The sequence below is a fragment of the Watersipora subatra genome, chromosome 4 (genome assembly GCF_963576615.1).
Source record: "Watersipora subatra chromosome 4, tzWatSuba1.1, whole genome shotgun sequence".
In the NCBI taxonomy this organism is placed as follows: Eukaryota; Metazoa; Bryozoa; class Gymnolaemata; order Cheilostomatida; family Watersiporidae; genus Watersipora; species Watersipora subatra.
Window position 1 is genome coordinate 33,933,815 of NC_088711.1, and position 25,469 is coordinate 33,959,283.

A 25,469-nucleotide genomic window follows, 5' to 3' on the forward strand; every position below is an offset into this window, starting at 1 on the left:
TATGATCCTATTAACTATACTTAATAAGTCTATGATCATAACAATAATCTAAAGATTTGTTCTATATTTGAAATGCATACTACAGCTTGTTGAATTTGATGGTTTTTTGCAGATTGAATAAGTCTAAGCCCTGATTACATCAGTATACTCATTACCTTCTGCTACTTTAACTGCTACTTTTGCCTATTAAGTAAGTTTTCAGTAGCGCAGATACTTTTAAGGTCGTTGATGCTGGTTTCGCATCTAGGTAGCCTGAAATTATCTCTCTCAGCCTATGAGAAATATACCACTCAGGGGCAGATCTAGGAAAAAAGTGTGTGATGCAAAATTTGTGTAATATATCTAGCGTGGGAGAGGGTGCGCGGGGCGACCCCCTTACCTGGCCCCACGCTAGCGGAACTTTTTGAAATATAAGCATATTAGAATGAAGGAGAGGTGTGTTTGAGCCCAAAAAGTGTAATCATTTATTTGCAGCAAACAACAAGTTTAGAGGTAAAAATTGACATTAGAGATGATTAATTAAATTGGTGTTTTATAATGTTCCTTTTACTATATATATCAAGATTACATGTAAACAGAAAGTTAACAAACATTTGTGCAATAAAATAAAATCAAGACAAAATCAATCACAAAACCTCAACAACCATTTGGTTTGGCTGTGCAGAAATTAGCCATCATTTCTGCAAACTACCATAAAAAATGTCTCGTAGTAATAGCTACATAACGAGGCTATTATAAAGCAAACATATTGGGGCATACTTTTTTGAATTGTTGTTTTGTCGTCGAAAGAATTGATCCAAAGTTTGTTCTTGACCTTTCTTTTGAGACATTTTGCTTTTAAAATTGCTTGTAGTACTTCTTTCGAAAAAGTTGTGGCTCAATTGGAGATGTTTATTGGGACCACTCTCATTTGTTTATAAGCTAAACAAATTCAGGTCAATGTTATTAAAACTGGTTCTTTATAACGCGCTCTACTAAGCCGTTTTTGCTCATTTCTTCTCAAAGCAAGTTCTCAGTGAAATAAATTGCAATGTACTCAATTCTTGATGGATTTTAAATCTTTTTTTTTGAATTTTTTGCCATCTTTATGGTGGTGCATTTGCACCGTATGCACCACAGTAGATGCGCCCCTGCCACTGTTGAGGAAATCAGATGTTCTTAAACTATTGTAAGATGGCCAGATACTCATCCTCTGATCCTCAAGGATCGTTAATCATCAATACTTATCCTCTTTGGTGAAGTAATGCTCAGAACGTTTCATCTCGGGGAGACTTCCGATTGAACAGAAACTCTTACAGCCGTTATGTGAAGAAAAACTCATCTTAGAGTTGTCTTCTCGTCAATAGTTAATGCTCACAAAAGTTGTATTTCTTATCAAAAGATGTTATCAAATAGGTTTCTTATTTAATTATTTTATGTTTTTTTATTTATAATTAAAAGTTAAAAATTAATAAAATACTTTGTAAATATGTGTTCACACTTTTGTAGCAATCACTGATTAGAGGCTACATACGCAATAAAAATTCAAAGCTGTTTCCGTTTCCTTTCTGTGGGAAATTTAAACTCAAATTTGTCACTTCTACTCACCTAGTTGAGGCTTACTATGTGAATTTGGCATTGAAAAAATTAATATTCAATTTTCATCTAGGTAGGGCTTCATAATATATTTTTAAATAGTAGGAAGGTATAGCACATCGTTGTGTCCAAAACCTTGCAGAAACTAGTATTGCTATGTACGCAAGCGTTGTGTGTCGCCAACAAATCTAGTAACGATTTTGTGTGCGCTCGAGTGACAATTTATGAACAGTTTTTTAATGTTGTTTGATGCATGAATAAATCAGTGAGCTCTGCTGGTTGTTTACCGATCAATATTTGTGCATACATATATCAGGTTCTATTATTGCCAATTGTTTTAGTAAGCCTACTTTTAACGCATTCAACTTTTGCAAACTTTTTCCAAAATTCTCATTTTCGACGAAACCATGAAAAATTAATTGAAATTGTTGTATTCTGTCATCTCACCCAAATCTCTGATTAGCGAATGAAAACGCCTAAATTCAAAAATCACTTGGAAGAAATGCAAAGAGTAATAATAGACCTATCGTAATAATACTACCTAGCTTTTGTTCGCTAACTAAATGTTTTGCAAATATGATTTTATTTGTATTCATTAACTAAGTTCGTTTTTAGTCATATTAAATAGCACTTCAAATTGTTCATAGTTAACATTAGAGCAATCCACAGGTTGAATGATTTTTGCTTCTGTTAGATTTGTATTAATAATGCTGTTGTCATCATGTAGACAGCTGTTATTAATGCATTTTAATATTTCATGATTCATCCCATTTTTACCGTTAAATCCTGCAATTATTTCAAATAACTCTTACATAACTTACAATAGCAATTTTACTCAAAAGCTTTTTATAATCTAAATCAATGCCTTGTAGGCATTAACAGGGTTGTGACCATTACAAAAAAATCATAAATGCACATTGATACACAGAGTACTCACTGAGGCCCATATGTAAAAATCATTACAGTTACAGCAAGTTTTTGCCTGGATATCTATGTTGTTGCATTAACTGCGCAGTAGTGAGCTTGTTGCAAGTTATAGTTGCATTGTGTACTTTACTACTATTATGCAGTACGCAGAATGCATGCAGTACAACTATTTTCAAGTGCACAGTAAGCAGTATTGGTGCAGTTGCGGTATTACCTACTGTAAAGTGCTGGATGCAGTCAAAGTGTTACTAGTGCGCAGTGCTAGATGTTGTAGAAACATTTAAATTGCATTGTAAATAGATGCATAGATTTAATCAGAGTGGTGATAATGCCTATAATCTCTGTAGCCAAATGATAATACGAATTAGACTGCATCTCAGCAGCCAGACTGTCTCTAGCAGACTTGGAGGGTTGCAATGGATTTCTCTAAAATCAAACAGTAGGAACAAGCTTATTCTCCTGAGACCAGACAAAAATGGTTAGATTAGTCAATGTTCTTTACTGGAGACAATTGGAAGCAGAAGCTGTGTACATAATCCAGTTCCGTTTTCAATTTTCAAATGCCATCGACTATGGTGATGGCTTCAGGCATTGTGCAGTAACAGTGAAGTTGTGGTACAGGCGCTTGGAAAGCCTGCTGTTATAGTTGACCCAAAGTAGCAACTTAATACTAATGAGCAGTTGCAGTACACATGCAGTTTTAAATTCTGAAGAATGCCCATTCTGCGATATGCATAATTTGCTGGGTTTCAGGTAATGCGTCATGGAAGCAAATGTGCTTTAGATCACAGTGCGCGAGTTCCAGTAGGAGCGCATTAAAAAGTTGTAATGCACTGCGAAAGTACCGCGTACTGCACTGCAATTTTACAATGCAAAATTTCACAAATGTGTGCTGTTTTATCTGCACAATTTTGTCTGCTTAGGTCTGTTCTAGGTAGCGATATTAAGTTGTGTGATGATGGAAGGTTTACTGAGGGATGATGAGCCTTCTACTGGCCTATATGACACATACAAGGTAGTATATGGGGTGGCACACACTCAACTTACAGTATTGGCCTTTTACAAAGGCCGATACCTCATCTAATGTTAAAGGCAAGAGGCATATTGGTCTATATAGTTTGTACCAAGCAGTCCATAAGTTGATGCGATATATATTTGGTTTTAAAAATGCATGCAGTTTGTTACAAATTCATTGTCTATTTCTAACTGTGAATGCTGATTTTTTAACAGGGTTGGGAAAAAACCACGGTTTATGAAAAAAAAACAAATAAACCAAGTTTTTTAGTTTAAACCAGTTTTTATGGTTTAAACCGGCTTCTATGGTTTTTATAATTTTACTAAGGTTTTTGCAATTTCAAGTCTAATAAACATCGCTTGCTATAACTGCATGACTGTGTATTGAACATACGTATGTGGAAGCATCTGTTAAAGATGGTACGGTAGGAGTTGTTATGGGAAAAGGGAGAGAAAACATGGGAATTTTAAATGAACCTTTAATCAAAAATGAATGAAGAATACAGAGCGGAAATCTTATAACATTAAGTGAATATATTACATACAGCTCTTTGTATAAGAGGGTTGGGCTCGGTTTAAACCAGCCGAAAAAAAACGGTTTTTATGGTTTTTTCATTATTTTTTTTGTGAACAACATAATAATTTAAGCTCGTAGTGGTTCCTGTATTGTAGACATGGAAATCTATGTAATTATCAGCTGTGGAAGTTCATTTATCACATACATGTAGCAGTAAGGTGGTGGCAGAGATCAAGTTGCAACTACATGAAATCCTAGCGCAACAGTAAATTAGTGAATTTCATTTTCAATTGCTTTTATCAAGTGATATGATGATCGTTTTGCTGATGAAATATGAAAATCATGTGAAATATATTAATCCAATCATCGTCTCTAATAATGAATGTATACTTTCTCAAGTCTGGCCAGTGATAAAGGATTGCTTATAATTAGATTTTAAAACAATAGATCCTTTTGGGCAAAAGCTTCAAGTTTGCAAACTAATATTTCATTTCTTGGGCACAAGCCAAAGTAGTTGGATTGTTAGAATTCAGTTTATCAAGTCTTTTGTGTTTTGAAAATCAACTCTATTGCTAGCTGATATTCTCAACATTTGGGTTTGTCCATTCAGAAGTCAGAAATAGATTGGGCACAGAGAAAGCTGAGAAACTTGTATTTATTTATCGTATGACCAATATTTAAGTACATGTAAATATTCAGTCACATATTGTATCTACTACTATCCTCAACGGATTTACAATTTTGAAATATTATGTTTTTCACAAAAAAATAATGGAAAAAACATAAAAAATGGTTTTTTCAGCTGGTTTAAACTGAGCCAACCATGTTTTTGAGGCCTGAAAATTTTGCAGGCTGGTGCAGGTAGTGCACCTATCTTTATGCTTGTGGCCTCTATATCAGCTACCGAATATGTTCATTGGTATGGAGCAACATCATATGTCACTACAGTCCATTCACTTTATAACATTCTGAATACTCATGCAATTTGGAGGTAGTTTGAATTTTTTTTAATATTGTCAAGAGTTGTTTTTGTTTCCGAAATAATTTCTTCAGAGTTTTGAAAATTTTTGATCCTGCTGGGTCACTCTTCAGCCACTCCGTGTTTTGAATGTATACTGTTATAAGTTCAGTTTTAGTGGGATAAAGTTTATTTCATTTAGACCTGAGAATGTATATTCCAGCCTTCTTGGCTAGCCACAAGTGCCATGCTAGTTGTGTCACTGAGAGCAAAATCTTTTCCAAAATTTAAATGGTATCTTTTAGAGAGAGTTAGAGCTATGGGGTGCCGTAAACAGACAGCTCAAGCAACATGGCCTGCGGCATGTGCTCCTCGCTGATCCCAATCAACTTCTGCAGAGCAATGGTAATTCATTCAGTTCCTAGTACTCTTCGCACTACCTCAGGCTACTCAACGTTATTTGATATTGTAATTTGTGTCTGCTGCAGATGTCGTAGGATTTAGTAGTGCAGATAGCGAGTCACTGAGAGAGAATTACAACGTACTCATGAAGGACGGAGACCGGAGACAGTCCCTCATCCAGGATCTCATTCTAACTAACAACCAGCTCAGGTTAGCATATTTTACGTGTCAAATAATTTCAACTTTTTGCAGTATTTTGTTGCAGTCTCTTGTACTAGCTGCTCTAATGCATGAGAAATGTGCTGATTTAGAAGTGCCATGTGATTAAGGATAAAAACGTCTGTAATTATTTACTCTGTTCAAGTTTGCGTGTGAACTCAGGCTACGGTTTATAAGCTAAGGATTACGGCAAGCGTCAAGAACAATTCTATTTAATATTTGCTTTATGGTACAAGCATGCTGTATTTCCGGTTGTTTTATTCCAGAAATTTGTTGCAACAAAAAATGTTTATTGTATTTTTTTGATGTAAAAATGAACAGAGGCCGGTACATGTACATATGAATAATGATAAAAAATACATAACAATTGGTCAGCTTTGTGGTTTATAGTTGGTCTAGGGCTAGGCAAAGTATAAACAATCAAGGGCAGTCTGACCTCTGACCTCTATATGTCAAGTTAAATCATTCTGATAAATTCTTTATAAGTGAGAGGCATCATACTAGAGTAAATATTCTACACTCTAGTGTAATTAGTGCCACCTCCTAACACGTGCTGATAACTCCTTAATAAATTCTGCAGGTAATCACATTGCTTTAAACAAATACAGTGCACCCTCGAGATACGATGTTAATTCGTTCCAGGGTCGGCATCGTATGGTGAAAAATTCGTATATCGGGGTATAGAGACCATTGTAATTAAACAATGCAAACACCCCCTGGTAAAAATCGTCAATTTTTTTTATAAAAATGTGTACATATTGACAATTAGCAACAAAATAGTATGTTAACTTTAATAATTATAATTACCTACAGTAACTGTATTGTATTTAGTGTATTTTAATAGTTATGATCTGCAATAAAACGCAAAATTATAATGTGTGTACCAAATGCAGTACGTTAAGGAGTTCTTGCCTCCGAAAGGTACGCATAACATAAACTTTGAATTCACTTCAAGTAAGTTTAGCTTGCTAAACCTACACTTAAAACTTAGTTTTAATATGTATCAACTTTTTATCACAAAATTTTATCCTTCAGCAGTTCCTATCTTCACTTTCGCTATAAACTTTAGCCTATCTGTTTGAAACCTTTATCAACCTAAATCAATGAGGCCAAGCGATGCAGTTATAGAAAGCGGCCCCTCGCACACTTGACCATTTAATGGCTACCGAAAAGAAAAATAAAATTTTATTTTCTCTACAGGACGTACATACCTTTGGAGTAACGTGACTTTAGCTGGTACATGTAGCGAGTAAAGCAGAGATGAGGCAAAAGCGTATCAATGCTAATTATGGTGCTGTACACTTGAAAATAAATTTAAAACGTAATGAATTGGAATTTTTTAGCAAGCTAAAAGAAGTTGTCCATTCCTTTCCAATTCTTCTACCTTTTCTACGAAAAAATTGATGGTGCAATGCAGAAAATTGCTAGCTAGCGCTTGTAAAAAGATCCAGAGAATGTGGTACAGTATTTTGTCTTGTATGAAATGTGCACAAGAATCAATGTAACCATACATACAAAGTTTGTACGTATTTATACCCTAGGGGGGGACATGGCTTTAGTAAGTTTCAGAAAGTAATGTGGATGCGTCAACTATCCTGAGTAGCTAGTTATATGAGTTACATACATACATACGATGAATTGTATTCACGTAGAAGATAACAAGCCCATATGCAAAGACATGGTTAAACAATAGAATAAAACATACAATCAAAAGGAAACAAATAAAATATGAAAAAACATGCCACACAAGAAATAGATAATATATATTATACATGCATTGTTTTAATGTACCAGTCCACATCAGTAAATTAAACACTTAAATAATGGAGTTCTTGTTTTAATAATAATTGCAAATGCTGATTGGTTGCGATCATATTCCTTGACAATGTTGATAATACGGGTCCCTTCTTATTTACGACATCCAACTTTGTTGACATAGAAATCAATTTTCCTTCGTTTTGTAACGTTTGTATCGGTCTCAGATTCTATAGATAACGAATTAAATGTAGATACTTGTAGTTATATACGTATGCTGACTTAAAAGTTTATAGTAAAAGCTATAATAACGCTACAAATGAATATTTGATCTCGCTTGGGCATTTACACGAAATTTTCCACGCGGATATGAGAGTCGATCATCGTGTCTCTTCTAAACGTTCTAAGAATGTTTTCGGCAAACTAAATTTCGGTGTCTTTTTTATTTCGACGTGTGTTATGAGCACACCGACGGCCAAATTTTAACTCGGGCGAAACTTTTCTCAAATTCATATGGTGAAATAAAATTTGTATAGCGAGGTGAAGATATCACAATGTTTGACTTCGTAAGGTGAAAAAATCGTATATCAGGGTAATCGTATCTCGAGGGTGCACTGTACATTATTTCAGAATATAAAAGAAACTAAATAAAACATACTAGTTATATGCAAATAAACTAAGTTAATACAGCAGAAGTTTAAATAAAAGAGGGTATACTTTTACCTTACCTTGGCGACACACGAACAAAAGTGTAAGTTTGACAATCTGTAGCCTCAGAGTTGAAAGTAATGATAGCCTCAGAGTTGAAACGAATGAGAGATACACGGCATGATTTAATTTGATTCAGATTAATTGAAGTTCAAACAAACATAGCATATATCTGTTTGTTGTTTTTATATATTTTCATTTTATATTTTAAATTCTCACCAGCCTTTTCATGTTCACTACCAAATATGCAATGTTTAGAGAAATTTCTAATGCCGTAAACTAGAAGTAACTTCGAGTGTAAGATCAAATATCATCAAATATACTTCATCTGTTTAAAACTTGGCGTGATGAGATGACCATAAGTAGACGTTTGGCTGTTTTTGATTGATATTCAATATGACTTTGTTAGGATTTAAGTATTTATGGTGCCGGTTGTAGGAGTGACTTGGAGAGTCGGGATGGCCAATTGTCTCGACTAGATATGGTCGAGCAGGAAGAGCGCAACCGGCTGCTTCGTTCGCAGCTGAATGATGCCAATAATAGAGTACAGGAGTTAGAGGTGATGCTGGAGCAGCAGAAAGAGCTTAGTCTACAAGATTCAGAGAGGGAAGTCAACACAAAGGTACATCAGCTGTGCTCTGTAGTGCTCTCAGGCTAAGGCTGTTTTGTGTGTTTTATATCTATGCACTTGGGAGCAGTTTAGCAATGTCATAGTTTACATTAATGTTTAGAAGTTGTATCTGAAACACAACATTCATATCAAGTTGACCTGTGCGGATGATTAATATAGCGCAATAGATTGTGCATTATTACCTATAATATGAAGAGTTGTTTTCGCGTTACTTCGGACCAACTCTAGCGGAGGGACAGACGACTCTATATTAGCAACTCATTTGTGTTCCGTTTCCTTAACCTAGCGGCCACTTCTCCAATAAAATATTCTAAAGATTATTCGGTTGAGATGTTTGGTGAAAATGTAAGAAATTCCTCTATCGGCCCATGAAAAGGCCAAGTTTTTCTCTGCTAAAAGGTTGTAAATGATTTATAAGTAAAACGGTCTTAAAAAATGGCTGGTATTGGTTGATGGACTGGCTCCTTGAATCTTGGGGAGAAATCAATTCTTTAGGAAGTCGGTAAATTTAGGTGCTAAGAAAAATTAGTTTCGTGAATAAGATAAAACGAAATTACAATTACCGTACTTTTCGGACTATTAGCCGCTACTTTTTTCTGACGATTTGAGCCATGCGGCTTATATAAGGGTGCGGCTATTCTGTGGCTTTTCCTTTCTCCGCTAGGCCGCATTAACTAGAATCTCCGGTTAGTGCGCCTCTAGCGGTGAAAGAAAATACGAAACAATGCCTAACGGTACTGTTCCGTTAGACACTAGGTTAAAAAGCATCGGTTATTACAAAACTGTGCTGTTAGGTACTATTTCATTTTAAACAGCAAAGTTGCTGCCACGTTAAAAAGCACCGTCCTGAGTTCTGCAGCCTATACAAAGGTGCGACCTAAGTATTATTTTATTATCGTTTTTGTGAAAATAAAGCTAATGCGGCTTATATAGGGGTGCAGTTTATAGTTCGAAAAGTACAGTAATTAACTAAATTAAGTGTAATTTCACACCACAAGGCGCACATAGAAGCCTAGAATGTTTTTTTAAAAATTGACTGCATCCTTCAAGGACTGAGTTCTAAAATGTGCTGTGTGCCTTTGGTGAACCATTGCCTGCTGCAACAATGACAACTCCTGCTAATTATACAGTGTATGCGTGTGGCTAGTTGTACAGTGTAGGTGTGCTGTTAATTGCGATTTACTTGATGCTATCCCCTATGATGGCATTAAGCCTGGTTCCCATATCGATTGCAAGACTCCGGCGGTAACTTGCGCAACAAAACGCTTGCGACGTTAGGCTTGGCGGCATCTGTTCACATATAAGCTGCATCGCTAAACATAATCGCGTAATCAAATAAAATGTTCGCTCGCCATGCCGTTTCTAGAATGGTGACCTTCACTTGTACAGTGCATTTCGGGAAGGTTTTGCCTGCGGCCTTTTGCGAAATTTGAACAGCGCTAAACCATTGCGTTGCCGGCGGCAACTACCGACGGCAACTACCGACGGTACCCGCCGCGTAGGTTTCCATTTCACCGCTGTGCTGTCGCCGGTGCTTTGCGACGTATATGGGAACCAGGCTTTAGTAAAGCGGCATGCTTATGAGGCTCAGTTTAAACTTGGGCAGCGGTGGGTAAGTTACCCCAACATATGCGGGGGAGATTGTTGACGCATAGGCTAAGGTAAAGTCAACCTCTGTTGTTAAAGCTTTCGAGAAAACTGACCCCAATTTCAAACCGGAACTGGCCGGCGAGTCTGACTCGGACAAGGACTCTGAGGAAAGATCTGGAATGTTTAACAGTGAAATAGCTCAGCTGGTTAGTTCGGATACCAAGGATGAAAACTGAGGGTTTTGTTAAAAAAAGGAGTGAATATTGTATTCGATATGATAATGATACAGTGATCCCTATGATACGGTGCTCCCTATGATACGGTGCTCCCTATGATACGGTGCTTCCTATGATACGGTGCTCCCTATGATACGGTACTCCCTATGATACGGTGCTCCCTATCATACGGTGCTCCCTATGATACGGTGCTCCCTATCATACGGTGCTCCCTATGATACGGTGCTCCCTATGATACGGTGCTCCCTATGATACGGTGCTCCCTATGATACGGTGCTCCCTATGATACGGTGCTCCCTATGAAACGGTGCTCCCTATGATACGGTGCTCCCTATGATACGGTGCTCCCTATGATACGGTGCTCCCTATGATACGGTGCTCCCTATGATACGGTGCTCCCTATGATACGGTGCTCCCTATGATACGATGCTCCCTATCATACGGTGCTCCCTATCATACGGTGCTCCCTATGATACGGTGCTCCCTATGATACTGCTCCCTATGATACGGTGCTCCCTATGATACGGTGCTCCCTATCATACGGTGCTCCCTATCATACGGTGCTCCCTATGATACGGTGCTCCCTATGATACGGTGCTCCCTATCATACGGTGCTCCCTATCATACGGTGCTCCCTATCATACGGTGCTCCCTATGATACGGTGCTCCCTATCATACGGTGCTCCCTATGATACGGTGCTCCCTATGATACGGTGCTCCCTATGATACGGTGCTCCCTATGATACGGTGCTCCCTATGATACGGTGCTCCCTATGATACGGTGCTCCCTATGAAACGGTGCTCCCTATGATACGGTGCTCCCTATGATACGGTGCTCCCTATGATATGGTGCTCCCTATCATACGGTGCTCCCTATCATACGGTGCTCCCTATGATACGGTGCTCCCTATGATACTGCTCCCTATGATTCGGTGCTCCCTATGATACGGTGCTCCCTATGATACGGTGCTCCTTATGATACGGTGCTCCCTATGATACGGTGCTCCCTATGATACGGTGCTCCCTATGAAATGGTGCTCTCTATGATACGGTGCTCCCTATGATACGGTGCTCCCTATGATACGGTGCTCCCTATGATACGGTGCTCCCTATGATACGGTGCTCCCTATGATACGGTGCTCCCTATGATACGGTGCTCCCTATGATACGGTGCTCCCTATGATACGGTGCTCCCTATGATACGGTGCTCCCTATGATACGGTGCTCCCTATGATACGGTGCTTCCTATGATACGGTGCTCCTTATGATACGGTGCTCCCTATGATACGGTGCTCTCTATGATACGGTGCTCCCTATGATACGGTGCTCCCTATGATACTGTGCTCCCTATGATACGGTGCTTTCTATGATACGGTGCTCCCTATGATACGGTGCTCCCTATGATATGGTGCGGAAAATATGGTAATTTTATAAATAAGGATGTTAAGTTCTCACAATACGCAGGTTAGTAATATTATACGCGTCTCTAGTAAGTTGGTTTTGTCTACAGCAAGTCGCCCAGGCTAGAGTTCACCAACTAGAGAAGCGATGTGATCTGCAGGAGGTTGACTTGGAAAGGCTGAGGTCTAAGCTTTCAAGTTTAGATGCTGAGCGGGAGAGACGAGAGAGAAGAGTTCAAGATGTCTTCCATGAACTGAGGCGTGGTGCTAGCAAGGGTCTGTCATCATCTGACAAAAGGTGTGTATGCAAGAGTCACTAAATACATGTAGCAGTTGAGTCGTTCCGTGCTGCCACCTTCCATGTTTATGAGTCATTTTTTTAATAGTGTCCTGAATGTCATAGACATGTAAAAGTCTCTTTTCGAATAGTACCCTGGATGTCATAGATATGTGAAAGTTTCTTTTCTTATAGGATCCTAGATGTCATAGATATGTACGAGTCCGACATAGCCGATCTGAAGAGGAGACTATCAAGTCTTCAGTGAGTAGGATTTACTACTTACTCTGAGTTAATTCTGCACTACAGCATTTAGTTACGCAGTTGTGTCAGCTCTATATAGCTAGGGCGACACAGAGTATGCAGCATCCAACTTTGCCCTTTTTTAGACTATTATGCCTTCTTTGTATACTCAGCTGGGTAGGTTAGCTTACAACAACCACCGCTACACCTCAACATACTACAGTTGACCCCGTGTTATGACGTCCCTGTTTTAAGGTTTTTTCACCTTACGATGTGCAATGTTCTTTCTTTCCCTTCATACATTTTTTTCACTATACGACAACAGCAAAAATGTCTCTTGAAATTCAAATCTGTTGGTTGGTGTGCTGAATACGTCGGATAATGAAGACGCTGATATGCTATTCGCTGATATCCCTCCCGCAACTTCTGAAAGAGATATGATGCTTACTCTCTTTCAGTTCAGCATTATTTGTTACTAGCTGCGCTACTCGGCATTGCCTGGGTGTTAAAAATCAACTTATAAACAATGAGAGGTAATGAGAGTTGCCTGCCATTTGCTATTAGCCTGGCACATTGCCAATGGATAATTTGAGTAGGCTTACCAATAAGAGCTACATTACGCCATCACTTTGCGTCGTGACGAAGTAGTATAACGGTAATTAGCGGTAACGTATTTGCTCCTATATAGCGACATATATCGCCTAATGAATCCATCAAGCTCGTGTGGTTGAATTGGTAAGGTGTCAGACTGGCTAACTGGAGGGTCCGAGATGAAATCTTCTGTGATAAGGATTCTTTATTCCAAGATATCAATTAGTAGCTATAGCTGGGCATAGTACAAGGTAGTATATGTGGTGGCACACACTCAACTTACTGTATTGGCCTTTTAAAAAGGTCAATACTTCATCTTGTTGAAAGGACAGGACAGACGACAGAAAACAGACGACCAACATTGAGAAATATATACGTATATATATATATAAGTTACAGTGAAAATGAAACTGGAAACAGGTAATAAAGCATAATACGACAATATTAATAGCTTTAAGTGTCTGTTTCATAAGCTAAATTCAAAGTTTATTTTATACGTCTGTTTTGAAGGTAAAAGTTCCATATAGTACGTAATGTACATAGTAATGTTACATTTTATTGCAGCTCATAACTATTAAAGTTACTGTAGTTAACTTTAGTTACTAAGGTCAATATATTATTTTGTTACCAATTTTTATTATGTTTAGTACGTATATAAAATTTTTGCTGATCTTTTCTAGAGGGTGTTTGCATTATATATTTACTATGGGTTTCTGTACCTATTTATATGACATTTTCGCAATGCTATACCAACACCGGAATGAATTAAACTGTATGGTGAGGGTTCACTGTTCTTAAAGTTTCAGCAAATATTTGTCACAACTTACGAAGTTATCGGAAGGCGTTTATAAATAAATAAATGTAAGTCAGCTGGTAGAAGTTAAAGATATAACATCGAAAGTTTGTCAATTTAAACAATATCTAGTGTAAGTGTATAAATTATAGTAAGTTCCACCTCATGTCTCTATCATTCACTCCACCATGTCTCTTTATTTACATTTATTCTCATTCTACTAACTAATACTGTATGTAGCTACAACTACTAACTAATACTGTATGTAGCTACAACTACTAACTAGTACTGTATGTAACTACAACTACTAACTAATACTGTATGTAACTACAACTACTAACTAATACTGTATGTAGCTACAACTACTAACTAATACTGTATGTAGCTACAACTACTAACTAATACTGTATGTAGCTACAACTACTAACTAATACTGTATGTAACTACAACTACTAACTAATACTGTATGTAACTACAACTACTAACTAATACTGTATGTAACTACAACTACTAACTAATACTGTATGTAACTACAACTACTAACTATTACTGTATGTAACTACAACTACTAACTAATACTGTATGTAGCTACAACTACTAACTAATACTGTATGTAACTACAACTACTAACTAATACTGTATGTAGCTACAACTACTAACTAATACTGTATGTAACTACAACTACTAACTAATACTGTATGTAGCTACAACTACTAACTAATACTGTATGTAACTACAACTACTAACTAATACTGTATGTAACTACAACTACTAACTAATACTGTATGTAGCTACAACTACTAACTAATACTGTATGTAACTACAACTACTAACTAATACTGTATGTAACTACAACTACTAACTAATACTGTATGTAGCTACAACTACTAACTAATACTGTATGTAACTACAACTACTAACTAATACTGTATGTAACTACAACTACTAACTAATACTGTATGTAGCTACAACTACTAACTAATACTGTATGTAACTACAACTACTAACTAATACTGTATGTAACTACAACTACTAACTAATACTGTATGTAACTACAACTACTAACTACTACTGTATGTAACTACAACTACTAACTATTACTGTATGTAACTACAACTACTAACTAATACTGTATGTAGCTACAACTACTAACTAATACTGTATGTAGCTACAACTACTAACTAATACTGTATGTAACTACAACTACTAACTAATACTGTATGTAACTACAACTACTAACTAATACTGTATGTAACTACAACTACTAACTAATACTGTATGTAACTACAACTACTAACTAATACTGTATGTAGCTACAACTACTAACTAATACTGTATGTAGCTACAACTACTAACTAATACTGTATGTAACTACAACTACTAACTAATACTGTATGTAACTACAACTACTAACTAATACTGTATGTAACTACAACTACTAACTAATACTGTATGTAACTACAACTACTAACTAATACTGCATGTAGCTACAACTACTAACTATTGCTGTGTGTAGCAACAACTACTAACCATTCAACAAAATTAATCTTTATTAATGTTTGCTCTAACCTACAATAGTTTTGACAACTTTGTTACTTTCATCAGAGACAGAAACAGTCCAGCTGGGGAGGTGAGCACCGATAGCCAGGCAGATGATAGGTCATCCGAAAGGACCAATCGATACAAAGAACTCATCAAGGTCTGTGACTAATCTTGAGTCTTTTTTTGACATGATGTATCCATAGTTAGAATCCATAGACTAGTAATGGCATTGGATCTACAGCCTTTCCGAATATATTTTATCAATAACTGATGAGCTGATGAATCCTTAGGATCTGGGGCTAGGTTGCTTGGATCAACATATCCTGCAAATGAATAGGAAGTTTTTCTGCTAAGGATTTTGGTTTTTATTCCTTAAGCTCTTTTCATGCACCATTTTAGTACAAACATAATAGAGTTATCAGATATTACATAGGGTTATATTTTGTTACTGTTAGTCTGGCTGGAATATTTAACAAGATAAAAATTAAAAAACGGACTTATAAAAAACTTACGCTGTGGCGGTGAATTGATTCATAAGATAAAAACTTGATTAACAGTGATTCTCAATAATTGGTATTAAATTTTAGAATCTATAGAAAGTTAAAATAGATAAAATATAATTTACAACCTTGATTAGATTAAATTAATGATTTGTAGCCTGTTCAAGGTTTTAAATCATATTTTAACAAACTGAACTTACGTTGCACATGTTTGACAAGTATAATTATGGTTCTGTCATTCAGTCTTTCAACAAGGATCTCAGGCTATTGGAGAAAGAACTTAAACAACTGCGGGAAAAGAATGAACTGCTGGAGCTTGAGCTACAGTCAAGACCTCATCTTGATGACTACAACCGGAGCAAGCAGAAGATAAGGGAGCTGGAGAGGGTCTTGCAAGAGCACAGTATTAGGTAGTTGAATATATACCTCGACATACAAGTTTAATGCATTCCGGGACTGAGCTGGTGTCTCGACATACGAGTTTAATGCATTCCGGGACTGAGCTGGTGTCTCGACATACGAGTTTAATGCATTCCGGGACTGAGCTGGTGTCTCGACATACGAGTTTAATGCATTCCGGGACTGAGCTGGTGTCTCGACATACGAGTTTAATGCATTCCGGGACTGAGCTGGTGTCTCTAGGCACTATTTTCTATATAAAATAACTAAATACGAATTAATTTGTTACCATAATATTATGAATAACATAAAGCAGGACTTTTTGGGGGAAAATGTGTTTTTAATTGTTGTAATACAGTACCTATGCTAACAAAGTAACAAATACCTATTTGTTACTTTGTTAGCATAGGTACTGTATTATTAGTTAAAACCTGCAATAAAATGTAACATTATTATGTACACTACTGTAAGTTTTCACCTTCGAGACAGCCATAGTGGCTAACAGCTGTCTGAGAGAGACTTGACAACAACACGTTCAATACGCTAGACTTTTGTGACGCTCTGTAACATAACATAAACGATGAAATTACTTTAAATCAGTTTAACTTACTAAACACACACTTGAAGCTACTAGAGACTTACTAAACACACACTTGAAGCTACTAGAGACTTACTAAACACACACTTGAAGTTACTAGAGACTTACTAAACACACACTTGAAGCTACTAGAGACTTACTAAACACACACTTGAAGCTACTAGAGACTTACTAAACACACACTTGAAGCTACTAGAGACTTACTAAACACACACTTGAAGCTACTAGAGACTTACTAAACACACACTTGAAGCTACTAGAGACTTACTACACACACTTGAAGCTACTAGAGACTTACTAAACACACACTTGAAGCTACTAGAGACTTACTAAACACACACTTGAAGTTACTAGAGACTTACTAAACACACACTTGAAGCTACTAGAGACTTACTAAACACACACTTGAAGCTACTAGAGACTTACTAAACACACACTTGAAGCTACTAGAGACTTACTAAACACACACTTGAAGCTGAGTTTGAATCTTTTACTAGACTTACTTTAATTTTGTTGTCCTAATTTTTTATCATCAGTTTCCGGTTTGGCACTTTTTGTCTCGCATTCACTATAACTTTTAGCCAACCTTTCATAACTGATTCAAAGAGGAAGACCAAGAGATGCTGTTATCGAAAGCGGCCTCTCTCTCTTACTTGGCCATCTTGTGACAATCGAAAACCGACTTGTATGCTCATATCTCAAAGATTGCTCGTGTCTCAAAAAGGACACCTACTGAAAATTCTGCTCGTATCTCGAATGTTGCGACACTCGTATGTCAAGGGATGACTGTATTTATATTGCAGCTAGTAGTGTTATAGCGCAGCGCATCAGTCTTCATACATATTCAAATCAGTGTTGTAGATTGTTGGTTCAAATTATTTTAGTTTGTCACACTTACATACCTGCATACACACTTACATACCTGTATACACACTTACATACCTGCATACACACTTACATACCTGCATACACACTTATATACCTGCATACACACTTACATACCTGCATACACACTTACATACCTGCATACACACTTACATACCTGCATACACACTTACATACCTGCATACACACTTACATACCTGCATACACACTTACATACCTGTATACACACTTACATACCTGCATACACACTTACATACCTGCATACACACTTATATACCTGCATACACACTTACATACCTGCATACACACTTACATACCTGCATTCACACTTACATACCTGCATACACACTTACATACCTGCATACACACTTACATACCTGCATACACACTTACATACCTGCATACACACTTAAATACCTGCATACACACTTACATACCTGCATACACACTTACATACCTGCATACACACTTATATACCTGCATATACACTTATATACCTGCATATACACTTACATACCTGCATACACACTTACATACCTGCATACACACTTACATACCTGCATACACACTTACCTGCATACACACTTACATACCTGCATACACACATACCTGCATACACACATACCTGCATACACACATACCTGCATACACACTTACATACCTGCATACACACTTACATACCTGCATACACACTTACATACCTGCATACACACTTACATACCTGCATACACACTTACATACCTGCATACACACTTACATACCTGCATACACACTTACATACCTGCATACACACTCTGAATAAGTAAATATTCATCAGCTTTACCAAGGTTGTAGTTGTTTAAGTAAATTACTTTAAAGTGTTGGCCTATCAAACGTTTATGTGAACTTTTTATTTGGATAAAGGAAAATAAAAGTGAGAAAATAATTTGACCTGAAATACCATTTAGATTGTGATTTAAAATTGTATACAATTATATATAATTAGCCAATCATCAAAGGATTTATCAGCCCTGCGTTTGTTCAGGTTACATTACCTATCACATTTGATAGTTGACCTATCACATTTGATAGTGGACCTATCACATTTGATAATTGACCTATCACATTTGATAGTGGACCTATCACATTTGTTAATTGACCTATCACATTTGATAGTGGACCTATCACATTTGATAATTGACCTATCACATTTGATAGTTGACCTATCACATTTGATAGTTGACCTATTACATTTGATAGTTGACCTATCACATTTGATAGTTGACCTATTACATTTGATAGTTGACCTATCACATTTGATAGTTGACCTATCACATTTGATAGCTGAGCTATCACATTTGATAGTTGACTTGTCACATTTGATAGTTAACCTATCACATTTGATAGCTGATGATCGAACAAATTACTAACTAAAGTGCAAGATTTTTGTTGCTGCAGATAATGATTTACATGACATAAGATAGTTGGAATGTCCATTCCACATATTCTAATTGCTGTGTAACCATGTCGTTATTGTCTTCTCTTGGTAGCTTACATGGTAAAAATGTCTTCAACAAGAAAGCCTACAGTACCAAGGTTGAAGATATTGACTTCATTCCGTTAACCCATTGCCGGAACTACCTACACGTGAGTCATGTCCACGCGTAATTACTTATTTAAGTTAGACTAGTTCCATATTTTTATTGCCCCTTTTCGTATGCCCCGTTCCTCTCCTCTATTGCTAAGGCTACACCTTCATTTACCCGTTAAATGTGAATTCATACTATATGCTCTGACTAATTATGACTAATTATTAATAATTATAGGTTTTTACATTTACTCTTTGACATATTTTTATACAATGCATTTGTTTTAATATCAACAAGGTGACCAGAAGACTCTATCCTTAATATTTTGATCTTTGGGCTGAGTTAACCATAATAGAAAATGATCGCTCCAACATACCATAGTTTTGACTTATCAACAAACTTTTGCATTCCGGTTTTTCTTCTAGATGCAGGCTGAGAATATCGATATATGCTTGGAATGTAGTTGAATCATCATTGGTTGAGTCCGTCATTCATTATTTCTATTAATATGGATATGTTCTTTGTTATGTAAAGTCGATAAAGGTTATGAGTTGTTACAGTAATTATTTACACTATTACCCTCGGCTGTCCCGTGCGCCGTGAGAGATCGTCATGAGTAATCAGTTTGTGCATAGTTAACTCTTTTACCACCAAATTAATTTTTTTAGCTGAACATGATTACGCATTCAATAAAACCTAATATCTGACAAGGCTGTGTATAAACCTAATATTTGACAAGGCTGTGTATAAACCTAATATTTGACAAGGTTGTGTATAAATTGTCTATAAAATCGTCATCCTAATTCTTGAACCATACGATCTATAAAAAACTGTTTTGATACCAAGTTAGTCACCATAACATTTTACTGTAGCTGGTGCCATGAAAATACCATAAATGCATTTTCGACCATTTTCACAAAGACTGATCATGTCCGAGTCAGACGATTTATCAATATTATTACAGTTTATGGTATTGTTATTACTGATAAAATATGAATAACTCTGAGTAGAACTATAATTGTTTAATAACAATCACCCAAAGTTCATAGATCTATTGTCCATACAGCTACAATTAGTAAAAAATTGTAACTGTGATGCGTTTAGCACGACTGGCTAATAATAAATTTCGATCAAAAATAAAAAGATTTTGCAAAGCAAAAATATGCTCACGTTGGGTTGTCAACATATTTTCTATTGGCTCAAAGCTTGCAGACATTTGTTTCCTTTCGTTGTTTATTTACAGTTATGATCGGGTAATTTATTTATGACAGTGTAGTTTAGTGGTGTAGTGGTTGGAGTGCCAGACTGTAAATCAGAGCACCTGAGTTCAATTCCTGGGCAATGTAATTTTATTCCTAATACTCTTGGTGTGGCTTCGGACAGCCATAAGGACACTGCTCTTATTATAGCATAGATTTCTGAAAAACCAACATTAAACCAGTCATTGGTCATTCTGCAATGAGAACCCACTAACAACCCCCCCCCCCCCCCCCGTGTCTTGGACTACGGTCATTTGTACATTTGTATAATGTGTCATGACGGAAAGTAACATTATAAGTTATAAGTAAGCACATATACATGTAGGTGTGATTTCCAAATTTAGCTAGGAGATATATTTTTACATTAAGTATGTTCAAACACGCTTGAGGCATCTCTTGCAGATGGTGTGTGAATCTCTCGAGCTCTCAGATTTGAAACACCTTGAGTCAACTCTTTCTAACCACCAAGAAGCAGTTGCCGCCTTTCCTAAGTTAGAGGAACTCGTTTTGCACATTGCGGATGTGGTGGAGCCGTCCCTTGCTCGCAATCACATGAAGAATAAGCACAAGATTTGGTGCTCGAAGCACTGGAAGAACATCGTGACAAGGCTGGAGACCTGGAGACAGCAAATCAAACAGCTGCCGGTCCGTTCAAAGTTGTACCTGTGCCTCTTGCATCCACGCCTCTGCGCAGTATTGTGCCTCAAGCGTTGAAGTCTTGAATCGCTTCACTATAAGCTATTGGTGATTCTCTTGTTTCATTTGCTATTGTTGTTGAATCAGGAGCTAAGTGGATCAGTGGCAAGGCTTTTGCAGCAGTATGACAGACCGAAAGACGCGCTGGCCTCGACAGCATCTGTATCTGAGATAGCTGAGGCTGTCGAAAGCATCACTAGCAAAATTCCTCCAGCCAACAGTCAGCCTTTGGTATGTTGTTTACTCAGTTATGTGCTTCGGTATATGTACCTGTTATTAGCTAGAGTATTTGTGTTTTAGCTTGTTACCCGCTATCGGAAGGCCAGGCAGCATATGGTAGGCAGCATATGGTAGGCAGCATATGTTAGGCAAGGTGAAATTATCAAATACGTTGTATGCAGTACTATTTATTCATATCTACTAGTAAGTGTGTATTATAAGACCTGACACTTTTTGCTGAGCTGTTATAGCACCTGCTGTGTGATGTCAATGAGGCTAATATCCGTTAGGCTGTGCATCATAAGGGATCGAGCTGTTGGGGAGAAAGTAGCAGTTCATGAAGTCGTACGTCCTCAGACATAACTCCTTTTGCTGTACCAGAGTATTATTTGGTATTTTACTCTCAACTTGGTCGCCTGGAAATTATGAAATAGTTGCTTTTATTTGTAACTAGCATTTGAAATAAGGGACCATTAAATTCGGTAAACTGTAACATAATTGGGGCCATAGTTTAGATTTGTCTCGCCTCTCTTCCTGTGTCATGAATATCAGGGATTTGATCAACTGTTTTATTAAAGCTGTACAAATTGAGTGTACTTGATGGAATTATTGTAGCTTGAAGAGAAGGTGTCGCATGCTGTTCTGCTGAGCATGGTGAAGCACTTCCAACACTTGTTTGATGTGCCATCGATGTCTGGCATGTATCCAAGGATGAATGAGATATACACACGCTACAATGAACTGAAAAATGTGCAAAGGACTTTGGCTGAACTCCTTGATTTGGGTTAGTGTAAAGGTTTTTCAGTTCATTGAGTGTCATAATAGATGTTGTTGAGTTTATGTCATTTTCCGTTTACTGGTTTCTAGGAGACGGATACAAAGGAAGTGACATAGTCGATGCTGTGGGCAGAGTTTGTCAGTCATACACTTCCTCTACGTACAAGCAACTAAAACAGCTTCTACAAGAGGATGAATTGGACAGGTGAGGTAATGGAGTTATCTTTCCTTTATCATTGTGGCTCTCTCGTCACACAGTACAGTCATACTTCGACTTACGAGCTTAATGCGTTCCGAGACTGAGCTCGTATGTCAATTTACTCGCATGTTGGTGCAATTTATTTATATATAGAACAATTAAATATATATTAATTGGTTTCTATACTCTAAAAATGCAAATAAAACACTCAAAACAAGATATTGTAACATAAAGAACATGTTGGTTATTGTCCTAACTTACCACATGCTTTCAAAAAACAACAAATAAAAAAACAATGCAAGGAAATGTGATTAATTAAAATGTAAAATTAAATACATACAGTAGCAGCTAACGCTAGCATTTGCCAGGGAGGGAGATATAAGTGTTATTCTTCATTACAACAGTTGAATTTGATAAATTTGGATTTTACCATTGTCTTAAAAACAAACTAAAAAGCAAACCTTAAAGCAAACTTTCATTTTTCGTAATTAAAATTTCTTCGGCGTTCATAGTTGGAAGTTTCTCGCTGGTTAGCTAATTTTTCCTTTGTTTCGCTTTCACGACTAGCCGGCCGTTTTAAGATAAACCTATCTAAGGACGTTTGCCTTTGTCGCCCTTTCAACGTGTTGCGATTAGGACGAACACTGGTGTCGTCACAAAGGGTTAATGCACGACCACTAGCCAACTTGTCCGAAAGTCTATTTTTATAATTTTTATAGATAGCACCGGCCTTTTCACATAGGCCTTTTCGCCTTTTAACCACCGGTTTTTTCGCCTTTTTTGAAACATCATTTCAGTTACGCTGTCACCAGCCAATTGTTTATCTTTTATCCAATGCCTGAGCAGTCTCTTCATCAGCGGTCGTGAAGATCGCTGCGTCGTTTAGAAACTATGGTTAGTCCTTTTGCAAACTAAATGCCCTGAATATAACCCTTCGGTTTGATAATTGTAGATGTATTTCTGTCATATTGCTGAGCTAGATCAATCACGCATACACATTTCGCATATTTTACAATAATTTTCCGTTTAATATCAATTGTTATCATTTGCTTTTTCTTTCCATTATCTTTCATTTTACTGGCAAACTTTCGGTCTACGCACCGTACTTTTAATTCACATAATTCTGCACTGAAAATTGTGCACAGAAAACACGGTACAAAAGTATAACCTGAGTAGTTGAAAAATACAGAGTGATGCTGTTCTCATAGAACACCTCCGGCATACTTTGCAACTTACTCACGTGCTCGTATCTCAAACATTGCTCGTATGTTAGTGCTAAAACTTGCTTATAAGCTGGCTCGTATCTCAAGTTTCTCGTACGTTAGAGCACTCGTAAGTTGAAGTATTACTGTATACTGCTGATGATCAAATTTCTGTCGTACTAGCAACAAAACCTGTATAGTCTGCAGATGACTAAAGCTTAAAGAATGTAAAAACCATTATTTCTTTCGATGCACTGAGCAAACATCGGTGATTATACTATGCTACGGAGAAAAAGGCTGTCATATCATATAAGACTAATTTTATCATCATCGGTTTGGTGGCCCAGATTGACACCAGGAAAGCCTTCTAATAGATATAATAAAACAATAATATTATATTTTTGCAATTATTATAAACTCGCACATATTATATTCCACATATATAACTTCTTATAGACCTTGTAAGCATCTTCGTTGAACCCAGGTTTAGTTTATTTGGAGTTTGGCTGTGCTGTTTCCTACCTTCTCGCGAAATACATCTGTAGGACTACTATATGCTGTTGTTATGTACATGTAGATATGTGTCATCACATGATTGGCTACAGATATCAAATAATTATTCAGTCGAGCGTGTAGCCTGAGGAACTGGCTCTTGTCAAACTTATCTCCTGCTTCTTCTTTAGTGTCATAGAAAGACTAGATGAGCACAGGAAGTTTATGCCTCTCTTCAGAGATGTACTCGATCATCTAATGGATATTTTAGGTAGGTTTCTTATGTCTATGTCACGCTGTCTTGCTGTGGAATAATTTGCCGCAATGCTATGGCATTGCGCTATTGAACATTGATCCATGCTCTTGGTCATCGCTGTAGTATATTGATCGGTATCTATGCTGTATTGATGTGGGATATTAATTTATATGCAAGTTTTATGCATAGCTCTATTGGTTTGTAAAGTCCATGTATAGAAATCTTTGACTATGAAAAAGTTGTCTATGCAAGGTAAGAAAAAGGAATTTTTTGTTAAGATAATTCTGTTTGTGATAAGTTGGAATCGCTCACCAATGTTGTCTGATTCTGAATTCCTAAAGTTAGAGATATGTATGATGAAAGAGCCAGTCATGGAGTCTAGCTTTTAGTTATTCACATAATCATTTAAAGGTTGTAATCGGTATCTCACTCATAGTGATAAAATTTTTCAATTCGTACTGCTTGTGATATTGTATTGTTTCGTTAGTTCACATTTTTCTGGCCTTTTATCGATTCGCCATTGTCAAACATACAACGGTTCTTAGGTAACCCTCAAAGAAACATTAATTAAGGTGCTCTTTGTACGAATTTTCTATACTAGGATTACAGCTTACCAGATGAAACTGTTGCTGAACTCAACAAGTTTTCTCATTTCTTCCTCAAGAGTATCGAAAAACTTGTGTTTATTGTTATCTTTATGCATTTGCAGATGTCGAACGAATAGATCAGGTCGTACCATCTGTAAGAGCTCTCAAACTTATGATCTCATGATAGTGGTGATACCTTCTTTACGTGACAGATGGCAGCCCTATATTCATCTCTCTTTGTATAGCGCGAGTTGGTATTTGATGTGCAGGTGTGAGTGCTTTCTAGACCTACTATGGAACTCCATTTTAAGGTGCTGTGAACTAGGGTTGTCTTCCCCTTTGCTAATAGTGGACATTAGGATTGTAGCATTTGTTTTTGCTGTATCTGTGATAATTGATTTATATTTATTATTTTTGTTTTGTCTTCCAGCAATAAAATATGAAAGTGACGCAT

General features: G+C 36.8%; 1 protein-coding gene across 1 annotated transcript; it reads left to right on the plus strand.

Annotated features, from left to right (window-relative positions):
* The first annotated feature begins 1,538 nt into the window (after positions 1-1,538).
* On the plus strand, positions 1,539-25,396 carry LOC137392960 (centrosomal protein of 70 kDa-like). Its single transcript, XM_068079331.1, has 16 exons — positions 1,539-1,648; positions 3,437-3,517; positions 5,297-5,396; positions 5,480-5,603; positions 8,514-8,697; positions 12,043-12,230; positions 12,405-12,473; positions 15,442-15,535; positions 16,122-16,288; positions 19,290-19,386; positions 20,990-21,232; positions 21,371-21,514; positions 22,118-22,286; positions 22,370-22,484; positions 24,364-24,443; positions 25,138-25,396. Exons 2-16 carry the CDS (start codon positions 3,458-3,460, stop codon positions 25,197-25,199), a joined length of 1,896 nt encoding a protein of 631 aa, XP_067935432.1. The 5' UTR covers positions 1,539-1,648; positions 3,437-3,457; the 3' UTR covers positions 25,200-25,396.
* The last annotated feature ends 73 nt before the right edge of the window (positions 25,397-25,469 follow it).

Coding starts and splice junctions, on each gene's coding strand:
- LOC137392960 (XM_068079331.1), top strand. CDS start 3,458: ATGATGGAAGGTTTACTGAGGGATGATGAGCCTTCTACTGGCCTATAT. Junction 22,287..22,369: donor GGCTGAACTCCTTGATTTGG/GTTAGTGTAAAG, acceptor ACTGGTTTCTAG/GAGACGGATACAAAGGAAGT. Junction 24,444..25,137: donor TCATCTAATGGATATTTTAG/GTAGGTTTCTTA, acceptor ATGCATTTGCAG/ATGTCGAACGAATAGATCAG.